A 16,003-nucleotide genomic window follows, 5' to 3' on the forward strand; every position below is an offset into this window, starting at 1 on the left:
GACTCAATGGACATGAGTCTGAGTGAACTCCGGGAGATAGTGAAGGACAGGGAGGCCTGATGTCATGTACTGCAGTCCATGGGGTCGCAGAGTCGGACTTAGCAACTAAGACAGACAGCCTGTTTCCTTGTCTCCAAAATGAGACTACTAGTAGTATCTACTGGATGGTGTTATTGGGGAAGTTCAGTGTGTTTGTATATGAAATAGCCAATGCTCCACACAGTGTCCCTCACACGGTGCCCAGGGGAGGACCAGGTGTTACTTTTGAGCACCTGCAACGTACTTGATTCCATCCTGGCCAGGGCCTACAGGTGTTCTGTAAGATTTTCACATTTAATCCTGAATTAGCTCTGTAAGTTTAGGTGCAGTCGTGACCCCACTATACAGAAGAGGAAGTGGAGACTATGAGAGAAATCACCCTTGATCCCGCAGCCTGGATGGTAGCAGAGCCGGTCAGTGTGGCTTGGAGCCTGAGCTCCCAGCTCCCGGCTGGGTGAAAGGCTGCAGGTCAGAGCCCAGGGTGTCATTTTTTGGAAGCTCCCTGGCCAGACTGGAGCCTGCTGGGCCAGAGCCAGGTGGGAAGGAGGGGATGGGGTGGGGCCAGGGCCGCCCTCAGCCACGTGAGCCTGGAGCCCTACCCCCACCTGTCCAGCCACACGGGCCAGGCCCACTGAGAAGACCACACCTACAGGGGGGTTTCCAGGTGGACGGCCCAGGCCTGGCCCTCAGCCAGCCCGGAACCGCCAGCCAACTGGGTCCTTCACCCCACCCCTGCCCGCCCACTGGCCAAAGGACCTGGCTGTTGTTTCTCCAGGTTAAGGAGTGCGGGGGTGGCCCCGGGGTAAAGAAGTGGCGTCCCCTTCCTTCCTGTTTCCCTGGTCAGACAGCCCCACCCCACCCGCTTTCCCTACCACCTGGAGCCCCATCCCCACCTACAGCTGTCCCATCTTGAGGGGTTAGATTTGAGCCCCAGAAAAGCAAATGTGTTCTCAAACCACTTGAATATAAACCTTGCTGCCTCTAAAGGAAGTAAATGGTCCACCAAGGACAGGGTGGCCTGGCTTGGGGCCCCCATAACTGGTCCCAGGACACCATGAAAGGTCTGTGTCCATTGCTGACGGGCCTGACAAGACGCCTTTTGTGCCTGTCTGGGCAATCCTGCCAGGGTCTGCCTGGCCTGCAGAGAAAGCGGGGTGACAGAAGCCCAGAGCTGAGCCAGGAGAGATCGCTCTTATCGTGTGGGGTCTGATAAGGCCGGGTGGGAGGGGGCTCCACTGATCTGAGCCTGGAGGAGCTGGCTGTGGGGCAGCTGAGGCTTGCCCCTACCCCCGCGACTGCTTAATGCACATTATTGATCTGGTGGCTCCTTCCCAGACACGCCCTCAGGATGGGGGAGGGCCTGCCTTGGCGAGGTCTCAGCAGTCCTGGGGAGCAGCCCTGCTGATGTGGCCTAGTGCCCAGATCCAGACGCCCATGGTGGGGAGGATTAGACTCCCTCCCCCAGTGCCCTCCCCAGCACTGTGCTGGGCACGATTCCCCAGATGGGCCAGAGCCCAGCATCCCCAGCCTCAGGCCAAGAGGAGCCGACAGTGCTGCCTCCGGGCTCCAGTTCTACCCACAGACCAGCTGTGTGACCCTGGGTGAGCCGGGCACCCTCTCTGAACCTTGCAGTCTGTGTAATGGGGATGGGCTACTTGTGAGCATTGAATGGGGTGATGAGAATTGACAGCCTGGCTCTAGCAGATTCTCAGCCCCCGGCTGCTATATTTATGGCCTCTCCTATAGGGCCAGGGGGTCAGGAATACCCCCATCCCCAGACTCTTGATGGCTCTACATCTCCTTGCCTGGGGCCAGCCACTCTCCTGAAGCTTCTGTCCATACTTATGGGGCGGGGTCTGGAGCTGGAGAAAGAAATGACTGAAAGAGCGGGTTAGTGGGGGCGATTCTTTGACAACAACCTCCCTCCCTGGGCTGCAGGAGGCAGGAGGGGGCCTCGGGCTCTCCCTGTAGAACACTTCCCTGCCTCCCACTGGGCAGTGGTCCTCACGGACGGGGTCTCCCTACTCTGCTGTTTATGGACCTGCCTGAGCCTCAGTTTCCCCTTGTGAGAAACAGAACTTCACTGCTGGGTTCATCCCACCTGTGAGACGCAGATGACAGGAAAAGGAGTCCTGATGGAAGGGGGCGGGGGGCCGTGTTTATACCGCTAGGAGCAGCAGGGGCCTGAGCAAGCCTCTCCCCCACCTTGAGACCAGGGGTCTGTCGTGACTTTGGGAGTTGCTCCCCATTTTTGTCATGTGGCTGCAGGGCCCCTCAGGAGACTGGAGTCAGGGCAGTACCTGCCACACATCTGTGCCTTCCCCAGACCGTGCCCTTTTCCTCCCACCCCCAGGGCTCATGGCACTTAGAACAGCAGGGTGATGAGAAGCTTCCTCCTGGATACTGGTGGAGGCAGGGGTGGTGGGGGGAGCCCCAGCCCCGCGACTGGTGTAGACTGGTTGGTGCTTGGTCCGCTCTGAGCCCATTGCTTGCCAGTCAGGCATCTCCATCAGCTCCTTCGCCTTGTCATCCAGGGCCTCAGCTGCTCTGCCAAGGCCATTTCAGCCTAGTCCACTCAACATCACCAGTCCTCAGCCTCAGCTTTCTACCCAGGCAGTGGCCGAGAGACATTTGTCACTGGGGAGGCTTGGCTGATACCAAGGTGGAAGCTCTTGGCTTCCCTGGGACTCAAAGGGTGCCTGGCAGTGTGATGGAGGGTCCACAGGCACCCTTGGGCCTTTGGTGTCAGCCCCCAAGCTGCCCCAGTACTGAAGGGGCCCCTCTACCCCTTCCGCCCCGCCAGGCTCTGGACCTCTTCACTGCAGACAGGCCCGGCTCCCTCCTTTGCCCTCCTCCCCTCCCCAGGGCCCCAGCCACCCTCCCCCGCCTGCCCTGCCCTCCTGTCACTCGCCAGACACCACTAATCAGCCCCTTGGTGGCCTGTGATTGCGCTCCCCGGGATATTTTTACCTTATGCAAATAGGTGATGTAGAGGTGCCCTCGTCTGTCAGCTGCAGCCCCAGGCCCTCCCCCCACCTCCAGCCGGATTCCTCTCACTGTCAGAGCGAGCGAGCCAGCCTCACAACCTCTCCTTCTAGATCTCTCCAGGCTTCTTCAGGCAAACCGCGTCCATCAAGGGTGGTGGACGTCCCCCTCTCCAGACCTAACAGGAGCCCCAGGAAAGGTTTCTGTGCTTGGGAAGAAGGCTATGGAGGGTGCCCGGAACACTGCCAGGGTCTGGGAGCTAGAAGGAAGGGGCTGGAGGGGTGAGGGGGCTGCTGCAGGGCACTCCAGCCTCCCCCAGCTGCCCTGCACCCACCTGAGGCTGACTTGTCCCAACCTGGATCCTTCAGCCCTGTCGATAGAGGCAAAAGTCTGCTGTTCTAGGAACAACAGGGCAGTCCCCCACCCCCACCCAGCCTCTGTCATTAATAATACGTTTATTGAGGACTTTGCCTGCCCAGCACGGTGCCCAAGGCTCCTGTGGACATCCCCATTTCATCCTCTGGAAACCCATGAGAGGAAGCAGGTCCTGATACCACCCCCTTTACAGAGGCACAGGAGCACAAAGGGGGCTGACCAGGCTCTGTCCCCAGAGCCGTGGTGCTTTCTCAGCTCGGTGTCCTGTGACTGTCGCCCAGGGCCCTGCGAGCCCTCCAAGCTGAGGCTCGGCATCCTCGGCCTCTGGCCGTCTCCCCACTCTGCCCTTCTTGGCTCAGCCTCCACTCCCTCCAGCGGCAGCCTGGCATGGCTGAGCTGGGCTGTGTGGGCAGCCCGTCCGCTTCGGGGGCCTGGCCGGGTGCCAGGGTGGCACCGAGGGGAGCCAGTACCTGAGGAACTGGACGTGGCCCTGGTGGCAGACTGATGTGGGCATGGCCCAGGCAGCTGACACGTGGCTGTCGGCCCACAGCAGCCTCTGTGTCCAGCCGCCATCTGCCCCGCGGGCCCTTGCTCTGCAGCCTCTGCCTTTCAGAGCCTCTCAGAGCAGATCCCCTCACTCTGGGGGTTTTCAGAGACTGAGGATAACAAGGAAAGCTTCAAAGGACACGCTTCCGTGTGGCCAAGGCCCACAGCAGTCCTCCCACAGTGGTCACCATGATCTCATCGCCTTGTGGGCACGAGGTGGGCAGGGCAGAGTCCCCTTTCTCAGCACCACTCAGCTTGGCTCACTGGGGGTCCCACCGTCGGGTTTCAACTGCAGTGGTCCTGTCTGCTCACAGACTCGCAGGTGTGAACTTCTCCTCTGCAGTGGGTCTCCCCGGGGAGATTGTAAGCCCCTGGAGGTCAGCCAGGGCCTCCTCCACGGCCTCCAGCTGGTGTGGTGCCTGGCACAGAGAGGGCACTCAGAAACATTTGGTAGGGTGGCTGGCTAGCTGGGTGGACAGACAGACAGACGGATAGATGGATGAAAAGACTTGCCCAAGGACTTCCCTGGTGGTGGAGTGGCTAAGACTCTGAACTCCCAATGCAGGGGGCCTGGGTTCGATCCCTGGTTAGGGAACTAGATCCCACATGCTGCAACCGAGTTTGCATGCTGCAACTAAAGATCTCACTTGTCGCAAGGAAGATCGAAGATCCCACATATGGCAATTAAGACCCAACACAGCCAAATAAATATACAATTTTTTGGATCTTTTTTTTATATATCAAAAAAGACTAGCCAAGCAAATTCTGAAGGGGATAGGCACCCCTACTGTGTCCCAGCCGCTCTTCCCAGGGCCGTCTCTCTCACATTGCACCCACCAGCAACCCTGTGGCTCCCCATCTTTCACATGAGGAAAGTCAGGCCCAGAGAGAACAGAGTTAGTGGCAGAGCAGAAACTGAACTTCAGGCCTCCAGTCCCACCCTGCTGGGCCTGGGTGGACTCCCTGAACCCATCTGCTCCCCTTCCAGAAGGCTTAAGGTCTGGTGAAAGTATTAGTTGCTCAGTTGTATCCGACTCTGCAATCCCATGGACTGTAGCCCGTCAGGCTTCCCTGTCCATGATTTCCCAGGTAAGAAAACTGGAGTGGGTTCCCTTCTCCAGGGGATCTTCCTGACCCAGGGATCAAATCCAGGTCTCCCACATTGCAGGCTGATTCTTTACCACCTGAGCCACCAGGGAAGCCCCACGGTTTTCCTACTAGGTGAGAACTCAAGAGGTTCTAAACCCCATAGGGGTCCCAGTGGTCTGCTTGGATGGTAGGGGACCCACCCCTGCAGGGGCCAGTGCAGTGATAAAGACGGTGACTATGGGCTATCGTCATGAACACAGCTTCCGTCCTCATGGGGGAGGACAAACGATAACCAACCAAGTGAAATACAGTGTATCAGATGGTGATAAGGGCAGGCAAGCAGGAGTGAGGGAGTACAGGGCACAGCAGGTGGGCGTGTTTTCTTTATTTGTTGGAGAATACCCCTCAAATAAGGGGAGGAAGCAGAGACCTGAAGACAGAGAGGGCGTGAGCCATGCAGAGGTCTGGGGAGAGCACTCCAGGCAGTAGGAACAGCAAGTGCAAAGGCCCGAGGCAAGAAGGAGCCCGGCTGGGCTGAATGATAGGAGTGAGGTCTGAGAGCCGACCTGGGGCCCAGTAGCTCCTGAAAGAATCAGCTTTTCCTCTGAGATGGGGAGTCTTTGTAGGATTCAAGGCAGAGGACTGATCAGACCCGGCCTTTTGTTCCAGCTCTTGTGTGAGAACAGACCACAGGAAGTGGAAGCAGGGAGAGTGGTCCAGAAGCCCACACTGGTGGGAGGTGATGGGGGTGGGAGGTGGTGGGAGGGAGACCGCACATGCTTGGAGGTCAGGATGCCAGGACCTGCTGACCAGGCCATGGCCTCTCCTTTGCAGAACTGGCTGCGGCTCTACGGCTACCTGCCCCAGCCCAGCCGTCACATGTCCACCATGCGCTCCGCCCAGATCCTGGCCTCGGCCCTGGCCGAGATGCAGCACTTCTACGGGATCCCCGTCACGGGTGTGCTGGACGAAGAGACCAAGGCGTGAGTCCTTCCGTCAGGTCATTCCCAGACCCCACTGGCACCCGCCCTCCTTCCGGCCTGCTTTGTTGAAGGCTTGGCCTGTGGAGTTTTCCAGGAAAGGGTGGCCTAGATATGAGGTGGCAAAGGGTTTGATCCTCCATGCTAGCTCTCATTGGTTGGGAGGGACCGCTGCTGTCTTGTGTTGAGAAAGCTCCTGAGGCCGAAACTCAGCTCAGCAGCAAGGAGCACAGGATTGATTAGTGATGTCTGCCACAGGCTTGGGAATGGGAGGTGCTGTGATTGCCTAGTTAGGCCTTGCTCTGGGTCTGACAGATGCTGTGACCCAGAGCCACATTCTTGATGAGCACTCAGAGCAGAAGGTATCAGGGATAAAAGGCCTCAGGGTAACTCACCTCCCGTTCCCGGGCATACTGGTAACAGGGGCTCTCCTTTGCAGAGCCTCTCCTAGGCGCCCAGTCTTGCAGTACCAGGTCATCATACCATTTTCCCGAGGAGGAGCTCAAAACTTAGGAAGAGTCTTCTCACTGCCGCTGCCCTCATAATAGGTGCAGCTGGAGGCCGGTGGCTGGAGGGTGGGAGATGGTGGACTGCCTGGAAGAGGCAGTGCCCAGCAGCAGGTGTGTTGAGAGGAGGCTTTGTGCTCCCAGGTGGATGAAGCGGCCCCGCTGTGGGGTGCCAGACCAGTTCGGGGTACGTGTGAAAGCCAACCTGAGGCGGCGGAGGAAGCGCTACGCCCTCACAGGAAGGAAGTGGAACAACCACCACCTTACTTTCAGGTAGAGACTCCAGCTGTCCAGGGTGGCATCCCCTCAGGGCATGTTCCTGAAGGGCTGGGACCTCTCCTTCCCTGGGCTGAGGCCGCAGGCTTCCCAGTGGGCTTGTCTGGAAGGCTTCCTTTCCCAGCAGCCCACTGCAGGGTGCCTGGCCTCCCCATCTAATCCCACCCCCATGCTGATTAGATCGGCCCCTCCCCCACTGCAGTCTCCCTCGAGAGAAGGCTGGGACCCTTTGAACAATGCTCTGTCCTCCTTTCCTCCCTCCCAGCACCCACCAGCAGCCGAGGGCTGGCCTCACCCACCCAGGTGGGCTCTTACACCGGTGAGAACTGGAGGCTTTGGGGGTGTGAAGGATAAGGGAGGCCCTGGAGCATCTGGGCAGTCCAGCATCTGCCCAGGGGGGATCTGTGCACCAAGTCACCCGCACAAACCCTGCTTCAAATACCCCTCCTTCCTTTCCGCCAAGTTATTTGGCAAGAAACCCCCCTGAGCCTTGAGCTGTATGCAGTCCTCAAGGGTCCCCCTTCCCGTTCCAATCCAGCCACGACCCCACCCTCAGCTCCATCTCCTGAGGAAGTGCAGCTCCTAAGGTCCTAAGGGACCCAGGCCACCAGAGTGAACTCACGATCCATGAGCTGATTCATGACCTCTGACGGAGCTCTGCCCAGCACACAGATGCTTAATCTGCTTTAAGTGGGCAATTACAGGCCTCACCACGCTTTTATCATGTGGAGGCACATGTTCTACGTGAGTTAAGCCATTGAATCCTCCCAGGGACTCCATGATGAAAGTGCTGCCCTCCTTTTCCCATTTTACAGATGAGGAAGCTAAAACTCAGAGAGACTTAAGTTGCTTGCCCAAGGTTACCCAGAAAGTGTTAGAGCCCAGCCTTGAACCTGATTCAGCCTGACTTTGGAGCCCAACATTCAGAACCACTTGGCCTGTGTTTCCCAAACCTCAGACATTTGCATCCCACTTTCTAGGTCTTTCTCTTGGCTCTATATCACCTATACTTTTAATTACTTAATGTTTTCTTAAAATAAGCGTATTTGGCAAAATGCAACCTTATTCAGTGATATCCTAATGAATTCCTGGGCTTGACAAATTAGTTCTTTTTTTTTTTCAAATTCACATCAGAGTAAATTAACGGTAGGTATTGATGAGCATTGTCCATGAACCAGCTCAGATGCTATGCCCTTTCCTTGAGACCGTGTGTCCCCGCCCCCAACCCAGTGGATGCTAGTAATGGACCGCAGCCCCAGCCATGGGCTCACTCATATGTCTTCCCACCCGCCTGCAGCATCCAGAACTACACAGAGAAGCTAGGCTGGTACCACTCGCTGGAGGCGGTGCGCCGGGCCTTCCGTGTGTGGGAGCAGGCCACGCCCCTGGTCTTCCAGGAGGTGCCTTATGAGGACATCCGGCTGCGGCGGCAGAAGGAGGCGGACATCATGGTACTCTTTGCCTCTGGTTTCCATGGCGACAGCTCACCATTTGATGGCACAGGTGGCTTTCTGGCCCACGCCTATTTCCCTGGGCCTGGTTTGGGCGGGGACACCCATTTTGATGCAGATGAGCCCTGGACCTTCTCCAGCACTGACCTGCATGGTGAGCACCTCTGGTCAGGGTGACGACATGGGTGAGGGCTGGGGAGGGTAGGGGTGGGGGCTGGGGAGGGTAGAGCTGGGGGCTGGGAGGGGAGAGCATCCCCCATGCAGTTCTTGGGAGCATTGATTCTTGGTCTCAGTGTGCTGTCCATCATCTCCAAGGGGGGTGCTAGGGAAAGGAAGGGATTGGTGTACCCATTTTCCAGATGGGAAAGATAGAGGCTCAGAAGTCAGAGTGGCTCAACTTCTGAGAGTAAAGCATGGGCAGGCTCTTTGGGCCCCTCCACCCATAAAGTGGGGTGTCCAGGTCCTGGGCCAGGCCAGAGCTGACCCCGCTGCCCGCCATGACAGGAAACAGCCTCTTCCTGGTAGCAGTGCACGAGCTGGGCCATGCACTGGGGCTGGAGCACTCGAGCAACCCCAGCGCCATCATGGCACCATTCTACCAGTGGATGGACATCGACAACTTCCAGCTGCCCGAAGACGACCTTCGGGGCATTCAGCAGCTCTACGGTGAGTGGGTGGTAGTGGGGGACAGGGGGCTCTGCATGCCTGTTCTCAGCTCCCAGCCCCATGAAGCATCGGGACCACGGCCACACCCATTTTGTAGATGAGGAAACTGAGGCCCAGAGAGAATTAGCAATGGTCCAAGTCATCCAGTCAATAGAGGATGGTTCTAGAGACCAGTCCAGGGCTGGCTGACTCCAGGCCCAGGCCCTCACCCAGAGCTTCCATGGTGGCTCCAGGGGACACAGGTGGCCCCAGGGCCCCTTACTGCCCCCATTTTCCTCCTCACCCTGAGGGATATTCTTATGAGACCCAGAGTGTCCCTGGGGTCCCTGTTCCTCCCACCGTCACACCCAGCCCAAGCGTTCCCACTGAGGCTCTCCTCTGAGCAGTGCTGGTTTATCACTTCCCAGCTCCTTAGAGGCAGGTAGCACCCCCACCCCCAACCCCCCACCAAGGAAGCCCCCAGTGGGGAGGTCTCTGGGGGCCAGTTCAGGGGGTCAGTGCCCACCCCGAGCCCTCGCTGTGTTCCCAGCCACCTGGGAACCACATTCTTCCCTCCACTTGTGTCTACTGCTTATGGAGCCTCCATTGGAACCGGCCAGCCTCCTTAGAGGAGCATCCCCAAGGGGAAGTGCAGCCAGGGGTGGCCTTAGGGCACAGTGACTCTAGCCCAGGGTGGGGAGGTCAACGAAGGGGCTGCATGGAAGAGACTGGAGGTCCCCCCGAGCGATGGTGGTGTGGGGAGGGGTCTGCTGTGGTCAGATAGGGCCTCTCACGTGGGTGGGCTGCCCATGGGGCACAGGTCTCCCCAGGTGGCCAAGGTTCCGAGTAGGAGAAGCTGGCATCCTGGCTGGGTTCTGGGGTTACCCTCTTCACTTCCCCCTCCCGCCCCTCTGCAGGCACCCCGGATGGCCAGCCACAGCCCACCCAACCTCTTCCCACTGTGACCCCCCGGCGGCCTGGCCGGCCAGACCACCGGCCCCCCAGACCCCCTCAGCCACCTCCCCCGGGTGGGAAACCGGAGCGGCCTCCAAAGCCAGGCCCCCCACCCCAACCCCGCGCCACGGAGCGGCCCGACCAGTATGGCCCCAACATCTGCGACGGGGACTTCGACACGGTGGCCATGCTGCGGGGGGAGATGTTCGTGTTCAAGGTCTGGCCCCCGCCTGCTCAAGCCCCCCCCAGCCCCTTGGCCCAGGCTCAGAGCAGAGAGCTCCCTCCCACTTCCCCCACCAGACTCTTGCCCCACCACCACCCCCCTCACTAAGCGGCCCCTGGGGAGCCATCAGACCCTAGACCAAGAAGAAAACAGCCCGAGGGACAAGAGACTTGCCTGAAGTCATACAATAAGCCTAGGGCCGCACCCACCTGGGGCTCTCTCTCTCCTTGTGCCCCACCCCCCCAAGACCCCCTGCACCAGACTCTCCCAGGCAAGGGGAGTTGTCCACGTCATCACTGAGTAAAGGTTATGCTGGAAACCAAACCCAGAGCTGGCTGACTCCAGGGCCTGGCCCTTACTGGCCCTCACCCAGAGCTTCCATGGTGGCCCCAGGGCCCCTCACTGCCCCCTTTTTGCCCCAGTCTGAACATGTTATTAGACCAAGGGTGTTCCTGGGCTCCCAGGACCCCACTCTTCTCACACAACCCAAGCGTGTCCTGCTGGGAGGGGTGGGGGGGCCCCCATGCCGTCCACTCACCCCCACGCCCTCCCCAGGGCCGCTGGTTCTGGCGGGTGCGGCACAACCGCGTCCTGGACAACTATCCCATGCCCATCGGGCACTTCTGGCGGGGCCTGCCTAGCGACATCAGTGCCGCCTACGAGCGCCAGGACGGGCGTTTCGTCTTTTTCAAAGGTGAGTTGGGGCAGGTGGGAGGGAGGGGGCTGGGCAGCCTTCCTGCCCTCCCCTCTGGCCTGACCTCTGACCCAGCTGGGCCTGAGAGAGGATGGAAAGGAAGGACCGCATGCACATCTCGTCCTGTCGCCCACTGCGGGCTTACTCAGGGGGACCCGATCCTGGCAGCAGGGCAGGGGTGGGGTGGGGGGTAGACAGAGACCAGAGGCCCGGGGGGCAGAGGCGAACTGAGGGCAAGTGTCCCCCTTCTGCAGCACAGGGGCCCCGCCCCATCACCTTCCTTCCTTGTGTCCTAGGCCTCTTCCTTGCCCCTTCCTCATACGAGCGGGTCCCCGAGCCCACTCTGGGGAGTGTCCTCGGTCTGTCTACAGAGACAGTGGAGCTCCCTCCCCCCAGCCCCCACTCTGGGGCCTGCCCTCCAGGAAGGGGGCAGCACCCCTGGCCTGAGTCTCAACCAGGCAGAAACTCCTGAAGGACCAGGCTGGGCTCACACTAAAAGGGAGGAGCCTGGGCTGTGTACTGGGGGGCCCCAGGGACACAGCCCCCAGATCCAGAGGCCAGGCCTTTTCCCTCTCTCTGTGTAAGAACTGTGTGGGGACAGTGGATGTTCGAATAGGATCGGAGGCGCGTGTGTACTGCGATTGAGTGTGTGGTGTGTGTGCCGTTGTGAGCTGGCAATGTGTATACACATAAATGGGTGCATTACAGGTGTCCCTGAGTGCCACATGCGTGTGATGCGAGTGTGAGTTGTCTTGGGTGTGGAGTGTCAGTGCTTGTTCTGTGTACCAGATGTGAGTGTGTATGTGTGCGTGGTGAGTGTAGCAGTGAATGGGAACAGATTTGGGGACCCAGATTCTCACTACCCATGCCCTCCCCCCAACCCCTCCTGCAGGCGACCGCTACTGGCTCTTCCGAGAAGCAAACCTGGAGCCGGGTTACCCACAGCCGCTGACCAGCTATGGCGTGGGCATCCCCTACGACCGCATCGACACGGCCATCTGGTGGGAGCCCACAGGTCACACCTTCTTCTTCCAAGAGGATAGGTGAGTGCCCCTCCGCTAAGGGGGAAAGACCCCCATCCTCAGGCCCTCCCAGAAAGAACCCACAACTTGGTGCTTCTGGCCACAGGTATTGGCGCTTCAATGAGGAAACGCAGCATGGAGACCCCGGCTACCCCAAGCCCATCAGCGTGTGGCAGGGGATCCCCGCCTCCCCTAAAGGGGCCTTCCTGAGCAACGATGCAGGTACCAGGGCCAGCCCCCGCCCAGCCTGCCCAACACCCACATCCCCCTGCCTCCACACACATGGGACAGGGCTTGCCTGCGGTCTCCAGCATCAAGATGGCAGGCACAGGGGGCCCAGCTGGGCCAGGCGACCATTGACACCATTTACCAAAGCCAAAGAGTGCTTGAGTAAGGGGCCCCAAATCCCACAGTGAGGAAGTGGTGGAGTCAGGAGTCCAGCCTGTGTCCAGAACTGGTACTCAGAGCTGCCCTGCTCCCCGCAGAGCCTTGAGCCCGGCGGGGTTGTAGGGTGAGCTTGGGCTCAGAGCCTCAGGAGCAAGAGTCCTCCCAGGGAACCCCCCTTACCTGCCTAGCAGGAAAGCCTGATCTCTGTCATAACTGAGCAACAGGGACTTGTGGCTTTTATTTCTCCAGAGGGGTCTCTGGTGAGTTTCAGAATGCCCATCAGCCTTCAGGTTCTCAGGGGCTCTGGGGAGACCCGGCTGGCTTTGCTAATGTTCAGGCGGGTCACATGGCTTCCATGCACGGTGGCTTCACTCTGTGGCTGCTGTGACCTCATTGTGCTCCGCTGAGCAGGGACACATCTAGTGGCTCAAACCTGGTCCTTCCTGGGGTTTAAAGGATGTAGACAGAGTGCCCTGGACCAGAGATCTGGTCCAAGGGGGCATCAGGCTCCACTCCGGGTATGACTGTGTGGCCTTGAGCAAGACACAGTCCTCTCCAGTGTAGGCAGAAGCCAGACTGGATCCCCTGACTCTAGCCCCCGACCCAGCGGGCTCTAGGACCCCTCTCTGCACCGCCCTGGTCAGTGTCAGCCCAGCCAGAAAGCATGGACAGATTTCAAAATGCCCAGGGAAGCCAGTGAGAAAGAGGGCGTTTTAAAGCCGGGGCCCCTTCAGCTCTCCCTGGTTCTCTTCGAGGGTCTCTGGCCAGCGGGGAGCCCCCACCTAACGCTCCTCTGGCCTGCTTTGCCCCCTGCAGCCTACACCTACTTCTACAAGGGCACCAAATACTGGAAGTTTGACAACGAGCGCCTGCGAATGGAGCCCGGCTACCCCAAGTCCATCCTGCGGGACTTCATGGGCTGCCAAGAGCACGTGGAGCCGGGGCCCCGCTGGCCCGACGTGGCCCGTCCACCCTTCAACCCCGACGGGGGTGCAGAGCCCGGGGCGGGCGGTGACAGCGAGGAGGGCGAGGAGGGCGGCGAGGCGGGCCCCGGCGGCGGTGGCGGCAGCGAGGCAGGGCCGGACGCGGATGGGGGCAGCCGCGTGGTGGTGCAGATGGAGGAAGTCACGCGGACGGTGAACATGGTCATGGTGTTGGTGCCCCCTGTGCTGCTGCTGCTCTGCATCCTGGGCCTCACCTACGCCCTGGTGCAGATGCAGCGCAAGGGCGCGCCCCGCATGCTCCTCTACTGCAAGCGCTCTCTGCAGGAGTGGGTCTGACCCTCGGCGCCAGACCCTCCCACTCCCCACGGTGCTAAGGGGCCAGGCTGGCCGCGCCTGTGGTTCTGAGATGGCTCCTGGGGCCTTTCGTCTGGAGCCTTCGGTGGCTCCTCAGCCCCCCGGTGGGGGTCCCTCCAGGCCCGCTGACATCCCTGCCAGCCCCGCCCCCTTGTTTATTTATGCCCAGGTATTTTTTTTTTTTTTTTTGCACACTAATTAAGCATTTCTTCCTACTTGCCTGACCGGGGCGGTCCCTCAGGGCAGGGGCTTAGAGGTTTCTCAATATACTTCTGCACCAGACAGGAAGTTAGGCTCCCATCCACCCCTGGCTTAGCCAGAGGAGCAGTGGGTCCGAAGGCCCTGTTGGAAGAGTGGTCCAAGGGCTGCTGGGTTGGTCTCCACCCTGAGCACCCGGGTCAAAGCCGAGGGCTCATGTTGGTTTTAGAGCTTGGTGGGGCCTGACTGGTCTCCAGCCCCCGAGTCTCAGAAAGAGCTTCCACCTGGTGGCAGCCTCAGGCCAAAGGGGGCGGGGAGGGGAGGGGGCCCGCTGATCGAGAGTCCTGTTGAGGTTTGGTTGCGTCCCAGCCCACTTCTAATAACCCCAGCAGTCGGGATTCCTTAGGCCCAAGAACCCTGCTCGCACCTGGCCAGCCCAGGGCCAGCAGCCCCCAGCTCCCCTGTACCTCCTCCCCTCTCGGGAGAAGGGGCCCTGGGCCTGCCTTACGAAGGACCAAAGCGGGTCTGCCAAGGCCCCTCCCCCAAGGGTAGCGCCAACCACGCCCCCCCGGGGGCTGGGCTTCCAGACTCCCGCCCACTCTCTCAGCTCTGAACTGCGACTCAATTGGGTTCTTTCCAGAAACATCCTCCCTCCCTCTGTCACCCCCACCACCACCCTCAGGGGTCTCAGAAGCCCCAGCCTCAGGCTCAGCTGCCAGTGTCCTAGCTCCCCCGGGAGAGAGGGGGTAATGGGTGCTCAGGCCAGGGTTGTAGATGTCCAGAGATGCATGCCCACCAGGCTTTAGGGGTTCCTGCCTCCCAGCTCACTGTCCCCCAGGGACACTGGTGGGGTGGCATGGTGGCCAGCAGCTCATCCTCTCTCAGACTATGGGACAGGACTGTGGACCCCCCAGAGGAGCCCACTGTAGCCTGGGGCCGCCCCCAATCTTGGGTTCAACCCTGTGGATGGAGGTGATTCTGCCCTCTTTTCCTCCCTGAAGCAAGCAGGAGGCGAGGCTGTCGTGGGAAATGGTACTGTAGAGCCGGCCTGCCGCCCGGAATCCCTGAGGCCACTGGGGCAAGGAGCCCCTCATGGACTGGCCCCCAGTGCGGGTCCAGCAGCGTCCTCCCCACCTCCATCCTCAGAACCACCGGAGAGCCAGCTGAGGGGGGTGGGGAGGGGGTCAGTGTCTGTCTGTAAATAATCTGCACTGATTAAATCATATGGCCGGCGACTGCGCCTCCTTTGTAAGAGGCCTCTGGCTGGAGGCTACAGCTAGAGGGGCTGCAGGTGACTTGGGGGTGGGGTGGGGGGACATGGTCCCAGCTAGGATTTGGGGACTTGTTCCCCCCATGCCAAAGAGAGCTGATTCCCAGAACTGTGGGGGCTCCTTCCAAATTGGCCCTGGGAGAGGCAGGTCTCTGGGGAAGACTGAGAGGTAGCTGCCCTGGATAAACCAGAGTGGGGTGAGGCAAGGTACCAGGGGTGGCCATGCTGGCATCAAGCGGAGAAGGGATGGAGAATGTACCAGTCATTCATTCATGGTGAGAAAGAGCAACCAGCATCCAGCCATCTCAGAACGGTGGGAAAACCAGTCCAGGCCACCCAGCCTTCCCACCCGTCCAGATTGGTTTGGGGCAACCTGAAGACCCGGCTTGAGCAGGAGGAGATGGGAAACAGTGCCACTGTGGAGTCAAACAGTTCCTCTCACCATGCACGCTGCTCGGCCGGTGAGGGGCACCCAGCATCTGCCCTCTTTGTTTTTTGTTTTTTTGGCTGTGCCACACAGCTTATGACATGTTAGTTCCCCAGCCAGGAATTGAACCCCGGCCCTTCACAGTGAGGGTATGGAGTCCTAACCACTGGACTGTCAAGGAATTTCTTACAATGTCAGTTCAGTTCAGTCGTTCAGTCGTGTCCAACTCTGTGACCCCATGAACTGCAGCACGCTAGGCCTCCCCATCCGTCAACCAACTCCCAGAGCCTACCCAAACTTATGTCCACTGAGTCAGTGATGCCATCCAACCATCTCATCCTCTGTCATCCCCTTCTCCTGCCCTCAATCTTTCCCAGCATCAGGGTCTTTTCAAATGAGTCAGCTCTTCGCATAAGGTGGCCAAAGTATTGGAGTTTTACTTTCTTTTTTTTTTTTTTTGGCTGCACTGCTCGACATGCTGGATCTTAGTTCCCTGACCAAGGATCAAACCTGTGCCCCCTGCATTGGGAGCCTGAAGTCTTAACCAGTGGACCACCAGGGAAGTCCCATGCCATCTTTGAAGAGGCAGAGAATCTCATGCTGTGCAGGGAGCAGATGATACTCAGGAGCTCAGGAGA

At 59.6% G+C, this 16,003-nt stretch overlaps 1 protein-coding gene across 1 annotated transcript in view; it reads left to right on the forward strand.

Moving 5' to 3' along the window:
- The window catches only part of MMP15 (matrix metallopeptidase 15), a 21,187-nt gene extending 6,284 nt beyond the window's left edge, over positions 1–14,903 (forward strand). The window contains exons 2-10 of the mRNA XM_043898612.1: positions 5,869–6,017; positions 6,665–6,793; positions 8,094–8,401; positions 8,752–8,913; positions 9,810–10,063; positions 10,625–10,763; positions 11,656–11,806; positions 11,892–12,007; positions 12,989–14,903. Coding sequence (XP_043754547.1) covers positions 5,869–6,017; positions 6,665–6,793; positions 8,094–8,401; positions 8,752–8,913; positions 9,810–10,063; positions 10,625–10,763; positions 11,656–11,806; positions 11,892–12,007; positions 12,989–13,452 — 1,872 coding nt within the window. The 3' untranslated portion in view covers positions 13,453–14,903. The remainder of the gene's footprint in view (positions 1–5,868; positions 6,018–6,664; positions 6,794–8,093; positions 8,402–8,751; positions 8,914–9,809; positions 10,064–10,624; positions 10,764–11,655; positions 11,807–11,891; positions 12,008–12,988) is intronic.
- The last annotated feature ends 1,100 nt before the right edge of the window (positions 14,904–16,003 follow it).

This window comes from Cervus elaphus, chromosome 4 (assembly GCF_910594005.1).
Source record: "Cervus elaphus chromosome 4, mCerEla1.1, whole genome shotgun sequence".
NCBI classification, from domain to species: Eukaryota; Metazoa; Chordata; class Mammalia; order Artiodactyla; family Cervidae; genus Cervus; species Cervus elaphus.